This window comes from Protopterus annectens, chromosome 4.part0 (assembly GCF_019279795.1).
Source record: "Protopterus annectens isolate FY-2018-M chromosome 4.part0, PAN1.0, whole genome shotgun sequence".
Taxonomy (NCBI): domain Eukaryota; kingdom Metazoa; phylum Chordata; order Ceratodontiformes; family Protopteridae; genus Protopterus; species Protopterus annectens.
The window spans coordinates 1,631,848,494-1,631,859,237 of record NC_056733.1 but is presented as its reverse complement, the minus strand read 5'-3'; the positions used below and the strand labels follow the sequence as shown (position 1 = coordinate 1,631,859,237).

The following is a 10,744-nucleotide window of genomic DNA, read 5'->3' as shown; positions in this document are numbered from 1 at the left end:
AAAGAAGAAAAGAGAACATGGCATATATGGTCATAATACTGACGTTCTAAATCTTAAAATCATGGCCAAGGAAATGCTGCAATTAGTGCATTGATTTTATTGTGGACAAGCTAAACCTGTCAATGACTAGGATTTCCTAATCCTAAACAATTTAATTGGGGTGATTTGCTTCATATGTTTTATCTTCCAAGCATTTCCATGCTAATCTGTTGCAATATTTGATTAGATATTTAAAACAGGATCACACAATGACTCCTCAACAGCTTCAAGGCTGGTATGTGTGGAGGTTTCATGCAGCAGTCCTCTGCCTATAGTGGATGCAGCTCAAAGTGATATTACTCTGAGATGCCTCCATTACTGAAGAAATTAGAACAAAAAGGATCTCTCATTTATTTGGATTGGCTGTAGCCGTCTCAATGAAGCCTGATGTGTATGCAAAGCAAGAAAATGTTAGCTTATGAGCAGTATCCCCACAACAATACTTAACTGCCCAGTTGTTTCTATTTACTACCAATCTGTTTATTTGCAGGTCCGCCAGTGAATGTTACCTGTAACATATTCATCAACAGCTTTGGATCCATTGCTGAAACCACAATGGTGAGTGAGACCCTCATTACACTGAAACTGAATTATACTGTATAAAAAAAAAGCTTGTGAGTATTTAACAAAGCCTTCATATATAAAGTGTTTGTTTATTTGAACTGTTTTTGTTAACAACGGGTCTAATTTTAATAAACATATCAGCAAGTCAAGGTAGCATGGCATAATTTTTCATGCAGACATACTTAACCCACCTGTCTGAATGTTAGCTCCTAGTATCTAAAAGTTAAAATAATTACAACATAAGCTATTTGCTGTTGACATTTATGATCTGGTCATATATATGGATTAAAACATCCCATTAAACCAGAATGTGTTACAAACTGCTTGAATGACCTGTAGTGATATTCTTCTCACTCTGTGCAGTGCAGCTAAATAGGTCTAGTAAGACTAAGTATACACCTGACTTGTACTTATCCAGTTCTTTGTATAACTCCATCTGCCTTTAACTATTCCACTTAGCTGCACAGACAACTCAGAACATTATTTCAATAAAGTCGATCACTTTTTTTGGAGGGAGGCAGTAGACAAGCACACATTCTACCTGGCAAACTGAATAACATGCAACTATTAAAGTTACTTAACATATTTTTTGATTAGAAGCTAGTTATTCTTTTATTTGTTTTACTTATTTATTTTGGATAATTAGGATAAATAGCAGAATATACACTTGCAAAGTTTGCAATTTAATAAAATTGATACCAGATCAGGCAGACCAAACAGTGTCTAAAGTATATAAATATAAATCTAATAAGGGCATAATATAATGAACATGACAATGGATTTCCTTTAAGGACAGGGATTTTCCCAGCCTTTCTGAAATACAGCAAACTGATGTTAGATTTTAATGCCAGCATTTTCAGTATGACATTCTTTTTTTAAAGACTGACTTTTTTCAAACCAGAATGAGTAAAACACAATCACAGCAGCCTGAAAGGGCATTATTATAATTCTAGAAAAACAATTCTGACAAATAATTTGAAATTAACCACAAATTGGCAAAAGACCTTAACTTAATAACACAGCTTATATGGTCAAATTTTGCAGGAAAAAAGATGTCTAACTCAACTTGATACTTGACATTAGGAAAATGGTCTGTTCACTAACACAAACCGTGAATAGATTTTACAGGATTTCTGCATGTTGTTTCATGCACAGCTTGTATGTGTTATTTGAATGCACAGACCACATATCAGATAATAGTTATCTGTATTTTGCACATGAAATAGACAAAGGACAACCTATATCCAGTGACATTACATATACGTACAATGTAAGAGCTGTTCACACTTTATATGTAAATGCTGTTCTTATTCAGTGCCAGTTAAATTCCTATGTTTTTCAACAAGATATCCTTATGGAAGACTGTATTGTTATACTGAGGATCAAAGTAATCTTTCCAAGCAAATGCAGGTTTGTGGAAAATTTGGGTATATTTTTAGGTGGCAACAAGGACATTTATCCCACTGGGACTAAATGGAACTTTTCTGAATAAAGCCATTTTAAACTATCACATTTTCTTAAATATAAACAGCCATGGCTTTGTATCAACCCTTTTCAATTATGATTGTAACTGCATTTTAAATACTTTAATATATGTTTATGTTTTTACACTTATGATATGGATAAATGATATTAATTAAACACACGGCATAATAGGACATTAAGGTGATGACTGAAATGATTTTTCTGTCTCTTCCAAAAGTGTTAAAGCAAATTTAATCAAGTACACTTTCAACTAATAATATAAACTGTCTTTATCATTGCATACTTTTGTTTTGGATAGGGTCAGTTCAGAGTATTCGGTGCCACCATTCACTGCTATCAAGTTAGATGTTCCATTTTCATTACAAAATATAAGATGAGAAAGTGATGCAAAACTGAAAAAACATGACCATCATTTGATATATAAATAATATAGTTTGGTGCAAAATTTCAAATTTATCTTTGGTACTGTCAACAGTCCTGTAATTCTTTTCAGATTTCTTTTATGAATGATACCAGTGAAATATTTTCCTGATATATGTGTGTCAATGTGTCAATTCAGCATGACAGTAAACAAAAATATAAATAAAAAATGAACTAGTTGAATGGTCTCGGTTTCAGATGCAGTTTAATTTAGCTCATAAAACAATGAGATGCATTTAATTTATGCTGAATATCAATTAATCCTTTATAAAACTCTTTGCATTTTTTATCCAAATTGTTATTTTACCATATATATATATATATATATATATATATATATATATATATGTGTGTGTGTGTGTGTGTGTGTGTGTGTGTGTGTGTGTGTGTATATATATATATATATATATATATATATATATATATATATATATATATATATATATATATATATATATATATATATATATATATATATGAGTTTGCAGTATCCCAAAGTTATGTGTACTCTCATTGTAATCAAACTACAAAAATATTTAATTGAAAAGCCAATTATTGAATTCATTCACTTTAGTAATATACCTTGGAATTCTATAACATTTTTAGTGTTCATCATTGTTGTAAAAAAAGGGCACTGTGATCTGATATGTGACATGCTATTATTATATTAGAGGATAAATCATTTGAAATAACAATCCTATCTATAGCTTTTTAAGTATTGAAAATGTGAAAAATGTATACATTTTAGTGAATCTTCTACTTTCTTATCATTTAAATCTTTTAGAATAATTAATTGTATCCAAGATAATGTCTTAGTGTTGCAAAAATTATATGAAATTTAATGGCACTTATATCATCTTTATCTCCTACATAATTAAGAAATCTTATTAATATTGGCCTTCTGTTCATATTACTTATTAATATTTCAAGATGTTTCTTTGCATATTTAGCATCTAAGCTTGGAGTTTAATAATTATTTTTAAGGTAATTACTCTGTTTTGATATTCATTAACCAACATGGAAAACATCCCATCCTTTCTAACATAAACATATTTTATTTTTAGGCATTACATTCTTTTTCCATAATATTAATATCCATCTTCTGTTTTGTTTGTACAATGAACCAGCTATTATTTCATAGTAATTTATAATAAATCATTTTCTTCATAAGTATCAGAAGATTCTTATATAATCACAATTTTAATTTTGTTAGTTTTTAGGTCACTCTTCAATCAGTGGATATTAATGGATAATTATTTTTGATTTTTGAGCATAATTTTTACTTCAAACAATACAATTCTTGTATATGCAGCAATGACTCACATTCCATTCCTATAATATGTAAACAAATTGGCTATAAAAGCAATTAGTCTGGAGACAAAATAAAACTGAATCAAAGTAAACTTAAAATATCTAAACATACCTACTATTAATACCTTCAGGTTCATTGACCCCCTTAACTGAATTATAAAATCTAACTAAACTTTCTAATTGCCTACTACCTTAAAACTATCATTACTACAATATTACTTCAGTCATGATGTATTTATTTATTTATTTAACATTTCTTTACTGGGAAAGTCCGTCTTGGAATGAGCCAATTTTCAGAGGAGCCCAGCAAGAAACGTTCCAGACACATGTCTTTGTAACATGGGAGGAAACCGAAGCACCTGGAGGAAACCCACACAAACACAGGGAGGACATGCAAACTCCACACTGAAGGTACCCCAGCCAAGAATCGAACTGGAGAACCTCTTGCTGTGAGGTGACAAATGTTAATTGCTGCACCACTGCATCAAAGCATTAATTCTTTAATGAGTTCCATACTAATCAATTAATTTATTGATTTAAAAACAGAGTAAGTTAATATCTAACTATAATATAAATAATTCTATTAATCTATGAAATCTATAGAATGCCAGTTATAAAAATAATATAGAAATAGCCACAATAAAAGAGCCAAAATATGAGTACAACTAGAGTGTTAAAATATGAGGAATAGAGAATAAGAAGAGAAAAAAGAATAAGAAAAAAGGAGGAAGTCTGAGAAGGAGATGAAAAGGAAGTATATATTTATTTCCCAGTAGTGTAGCACTTCCTTCTCACTTCAGTCCTTTACAATTTCTCTATGAGTCTAGTTTTAACAGCACAACACCAAAGTTACATTCTTATCTAGTGTTATGTCTTAAACCATGAAAATAAGTTGTTTTTATGTAACTTTCTAACATGGTTTTAATTTCATATAATTACACTATTTTAAAATTTGAAAGGGAAAAGGATGCAGTCTTATTGCAAGTACATATTAAAATGTAGATGAACAGCATATATTTAAATGTAAACTGCTTTATTATAAGCTACTTTAATGCTCACACTATAATTAGATTAATAATTTTATGATACTCTGTCATATAAATATTTTAATTTACTCCTTTGGTAATAAAATCTAATATAATATTCTACAAAATATAGCTCTCAAATTTTACCTTAAGAATTAGCAAGTAAAATTGATTTAGCCCCCCCCCCCACACACACACACACACAAATACAAATATTAAGGATACATACTCAATGCTAGGAGTACTAAATTATACCTTGTCAGAATAATTTCCAATGTAAAAAGGGATAAACTTTGATGAACAGTTAGGGCCATCCCTCCTAAATATCAGCAATTGAGGTGGAAGCTGCTAATCCATTATGTAATGATTTATCTCTTATTTATGACTTAAAATAAACTAGATTAGTAGACTCTGTATTAGTATGTGTCCTTAGAAGGATGTGAAGGTAAAACTCAAATGCCCATTGACTATTTACCAACTGCAATCACCAACAGACTGCTAAGAAATCAAAAATTAAAACTTTTATAAGAAACATTTCAACTTGATGCTGCAAAATAAGGGGCATTCTATGAAAGCAGGAACAGTTTGGAGATATAGCTGTAAATATATATGATCCTAGTTTTCATATGCTACTGTCATCATGTATACATAAAATTGTCAGTTTTCATTTTTCCACCTTGTCTGTCTCTTTTTTCAGAAGTGCAGTCTTCAGTTTTCTGATGTCTGCAAAGTGCGTAACTATTTAAGTTGTCACCTGTATTTTTTTAAAGCAACAGCCTTTTACGTATAAAATCATCAGTCAAATGTATTAAAATATCCCAAAGTATCTTAAATGCTAGATAAACTTCCTTCACTGCTCTCATTACCCCATCATGTGTCCGAGAGCATGGACCTGCATGCCACTGCCCTCTTTACTAGCCATTTGTTTCCAACTGCTTGCACTAAGAAGCAGAAAAAGCAGATGAAGCACATGAAGTTCACTCCTAGTAAAGAAACACTAAACCTAAAGTTATATTTGCTTATTTTTAACTGTCTGTAATCTACAGATGCCAGTCACCTCCATTTTGAATCAATTCAATTGGGCAAAGTAATCAGTTCCTTAACATTCGAGAGCTAATTATGTAAATAGAAGCTTTAAAAACTTACAGTTTCAAAAGAAAAATAAATAAAATTATACATTACTAATACGTGTTTAAGTATTATCATTAAAATGTTCAGTACTAAGTTAAGTGGAGATCCTTTCTTCTATGAAAATACTTATTAATCAAAAGTCAGACTTAAAAAATATTAAGTAAGAGTGGTTTGCCCCAATGTCAACATATGCCAAGATATGAAAAATACTGTGGGTGAAAAGATTAACATTTTAAATAAATGTAGAGTGCTTCAAATTTAAGTTAATCAGATTACTCAATCTATAATGTCATCTATTTATAATAATTTTTGAACATTTCAGTCATTTTTACATAAATTCCATCCCTAATTTATTTCCAGTAGTTGTTTTTCCTGTCGTTGATTCTATAATGCCTGGTTGTGTTTATCCAGTAATATTTTCAAAAGATGAAGAACTCCATTTAATGGTTTGTTTTTCAGAAATTATTTTATTTTGTCTATATTTTCTTTTCTCAATAGTTTTAATAGAATAATTATTGCCAACATTAATAGTATTTGAACCAGTCTTGAAAACAACATTATTCCAAACTAACTTTAAGACTGATTCTTTATCAAAATACACTAGTAATAGGTGACTCTATAGTCAGGCACACTGACGTCCCACTCACTAGGCTGAACAAGAAGAAGGTTACTGTTAGCTACCTGTTGGGTGCCAGGATCCACCACATAACACAAGCACTCAGTTCACTCCAGAACAAGTACAAATATGACTCTGTCATTGTCCATGTTGGTGTGAATGACCTGAGCCGTACCTCCCTAGACTACATGAAAAGAGACATGGAGGAGCTTTCTGATCAAGTAGCCCAGGCCGGTATGACCCTGGCCCCAAGTAGCATCCAGCCCTCACCAAGAATGATACCACAGTATAGAGAAAAAATTATCAATTTCAACAATTGGCTAAGCTTCTGGTGTCATTCAAATTGGATCCAGTGTCTGTCAGCCTGGGATGACATGCTCGACAAGCCATGCTGCTTTGCTAGAGATGGCTTGCACCTGTCACCCTTAGGCTTTTCAAATACTGGCCAAGACTCTTGCCACCCCCATAGTGCCTTTTTTAGGCAAGGCTCAAAAGATAAACCCACCATCGTAAATAGCACAAGTAACAAAAAACTGAGGGTAATGCTATTCAAAGCCAGAAGTCTAAACCTCAAAATGCACGCACTCGAGGCACTCCTCAGTATGGAGAAAATCGATATATGTGCAGTAACAGAAACCTGGTTTATGGCTCCAGAGAGCACCCCAGCACTACCAGGCTACAATTCATACCATACATTTCGGCCAAAAAACTCAGACCAAAATACAAAAGCCGGGGGAGTATCCATATTCATCAAGGATACCCACACCTCCAGGTTAGTGGCACAGCACGATGCATCAGAGATCATCCACGTGCAACTAACAATGAGCAAAGCTGCTATTCAAATTATAGCTTGCTACAGATCACCCACCATGTCCCAGGACCCCCACTCCGCATTTCTGGAAACACTGGGAAATGTAAAGGTCCAACCAAACACCCTGATATTGGGTGATTTCAATTACCCAAACATTAACTGGGAGAACTGCTCAAGTACAAACTCCCTTCACCAACATTTCCAAGAATTTATAAACTCAAACACCCTGGATCAACTGGTCAACTCCCCCACCAGAGGTGACAACATATTGGACTTGGTCATCACCAACATGGGCGACCGGTGTTCCACACCAAGGTCAACCCCTCGCTGGTTAGATCTGACCATAAACTAATCACTCTGGATATCCACATTCCGCCACCACCCCCGGTCAAATAAACCACCGTGAAAAGCTTTTCAAAAGCAAACTTCACGTTACGTAAGACCACGGTGGGAAGTTTCAAAGCCCCCATGCTAAAGGATAATGTTGTCCAAGCTGCAAAATCCTTTACTAATGCACTCTATGGGCACCTACAAAAATGCATGGATCGTGCTATCCCAAACAAAACCAAGACTCACTTCTCCAAGAAAAGGAAACCAGTCTGGTGGACCTCTGCCATAAGCAAAGCTATACAATAAAAGGAGGAAACTAGTACAGAAAAGTGTAAAATCCCAAGAAGGGAAGACATCCCTGATCAGTATCAGCAAGAAACTACATTCCCTCATAAAATCATCCAAGACTAGCTTCGAAAGAAAAATTGCCATGGACTCCAAAGATAACCACAAGGCATTCTTTAGCTATGTCAAGAATCTAAGTTGCAATTCTCAGATCTGCTCGGAGTTAGTGCAGAATGGCACAAAATACACTGAACCGACTGATATAGCCAACATCCTGGCAGACAGGTTCAGTGCAAACTTCACCCCCCCCCTCTCAGCCCCAAAAGGGCCCATTACTATACCAGAAGAATGTAGTGCCCCTGAAATCACAGACACTCAGGTTAAAACAGCCCTCTCCAAAGCAAAAAATACAGCATCAATGGGACTGGACGGTGTCCCAGGCTGCGTCCCACATGAGCTCAAAGATGAACTAACCCCTCACCTAAACACAATGTTTAAACTCAGCCTCTCCACAGGCTATGTGCCCACAGAGTGGCACACAGCAATGGTTATTCCACACCACAAAGGTGGAGCCACAACATACCCCAGGAACTATCGCCCTATAAGCCTGACTAGCTTGGTCTGCAAAGCTATGGAGTGCATCATCATGGATCTCATTAACAGAGACATTGGAAACCTCCAAACCCTGGACCCTACCCAGTTTGGCTTTAAGGGCAGATCATGCCTCCTAACCTGGTGGACTTCTTTGAGATAGTTACCAAGGCTATAGATGAGAGAAAGGTGGTCCATACAGCCTACCTAGACCTTGCAAAGGCCTTCAACACCATTCCACACTCAGGTATTATAGACAAGCTCACCAGTCTGAACATAAACCCCTACATCATGAGATGGGTTGCCATCTGGCTCATGGACAGAACCCACATGGTAAGAGTTGTGGGAGCTAGGTCTGACTCTAAACCGGTTACAAGTGGCATTCCCCAGGGCTCAGTCCTAGGACCCCTCCTGTTCGGCATATACTTCTCAGTGGTACAGGCAAGCACAGGAGGACTGTGGCTGACCAGTTCGCAGACGACTGCAAACTAGGGGCTATAATTGACTCTCCGGCTGACACAGACATCCTCCAAAAGGGTCTCACTGAGACAGATACCTGGTGTCAAAACCATGGCCTCAAGCTAAATGCCAAAAAGTGCATAGTCATCCCCTTTGGAAAAAACAAAGTACCCACAAACTACCACATAGGTGGTAGCCCCCTAAATACGGAAAACATAATAAGGGATCTGGGGACCCAAGTTGATAGTAACCTTTCCTTTGATAATCACATTGCCAAAGTGGTTAGAAAATCCTTCTATGTGGCCCACCTAATCACAAAGGGTTTGCATCCAGATCAAAAAAGGTCATTGGGCCCCTCTATGCATCACTCATCAGAACCATCATAGAGTACAATGCCCCATTTGGGATGTACCTTACAAGACACCTGCAACATCTGGAAAGACCACAGAAGTACCTCACCAAGAGGATCACTGGCCTCAAGCAGATGCCCTATGCAGCTCGACTGAAGAAACTCCAGCTGTACTAAGTTACATACTGCCTACTCAGAGGTGATCTCTGCCTGACACACAAGGCAATGTCCAACCCAGAATTGATGGACATGCTCCACCTAAAGAAAACCATATCCCATCGAGCCACACGCTCCAGGGATCTAAACCTCACCACAACAATAAATAGGACATGCTGGAGGGATAGATTCCTGTCCCAGAGACTTCCCATGCTCTGGAACAAGATTCCAATCTACATTAGGCAGAGTTCCTCGCTAACCCTCTTCAAGAGAAACCTTGATGAGTGGATGGGAAACAGAATGTTTACCCCGGGATCACTTCAATGGCTGTGCTGGACAGAGGCAAAGGGAACTAATCTAAGGGGGCGGTGAAAGCCAGCACATTCTGGCTAAGCTTATAAATGCCTTCGGGCAGATAGCCTGGTACCTACCTATGAACCTATGAACCTATAAGATAAAAAGTTTACAACTATGGATCTAGGATTCTTCTCATTACTTGACTTCTCTAAATACTTGATGATAAACCTGATAATTTCAGTGTTTGAGTATATACATACTGTATCATTTCCCTCATGCTTTTTTAGAACATCAAAAATTCTAATACTGTTCCTTATTTCCCTATTTTCCTCACCTGTTCTGTTTTAATAAAAATTTCATGGAATTCTCTCCTTTCTAATTCTTCCATCTGTATCATTCAGGATGCTCTCAATCTTTTGTTATCTGCATATCACAATGAGAGACCATGGTAGTTAACATTTCATTTTGTTTCATAAAACTTTGCTATATGCTGTCCATTTTGCACTTGATAAGCGCAGTCTTCAATGAAATATCCAGGACTGCTGAAAATAGCTTCTGATTTTTTTTTTCTCAGAGCAGAAGCTCCTTAATATGTTTTAAAAGAATTTTTCCAAGCAGACTGATTGTTAGTTCAAGTGATTCACAGAAAATGTTGTTGCAAAAAAGTATTTTGTCTATAAATTCAGTCTGGAAATGTTATAGCTCATCTTCAGACAAATAATAGATCTAGTTTTAAGTGGTTTTACAAAGATTTTCCTGTAAATATTAACATTGCTGCTACACCATTGCCAGATTGGCCATGCTCCTACCCTTAACTATTCCTCTAGTATGTTATGTGTACATTTTTTACTTCTTTGTACAGTCTGAGTAACTTT

At 35.5% G+C, this 10,744-nt stretch overlaps 1 protein-coding gene across 1 annotated transcript in view; it reads left to right on the top strand.

The window, feature by feature from the left end:
- Positions 1 to 534: 534 nt before the first annotated feature.
- Positions 535 to 10,744, top strand: part of GLRA1 (glycine receptor alpha 1) — a 1,257,010-nt gene continuing 1,246,800 nt past the window's right edge. Inside the window, exon 1 of the mRNA XM_044069419.1 lies at positions 535 to 597. Within this exon, the coding sequence (XP_043925354.1) occupies positions 595 to 597 (3 nt within the window). The 5' untranslated portion in view covers positions 535 to 594. The remainder of the gene's footprint in view (positions 598 to 10,744) is intronic.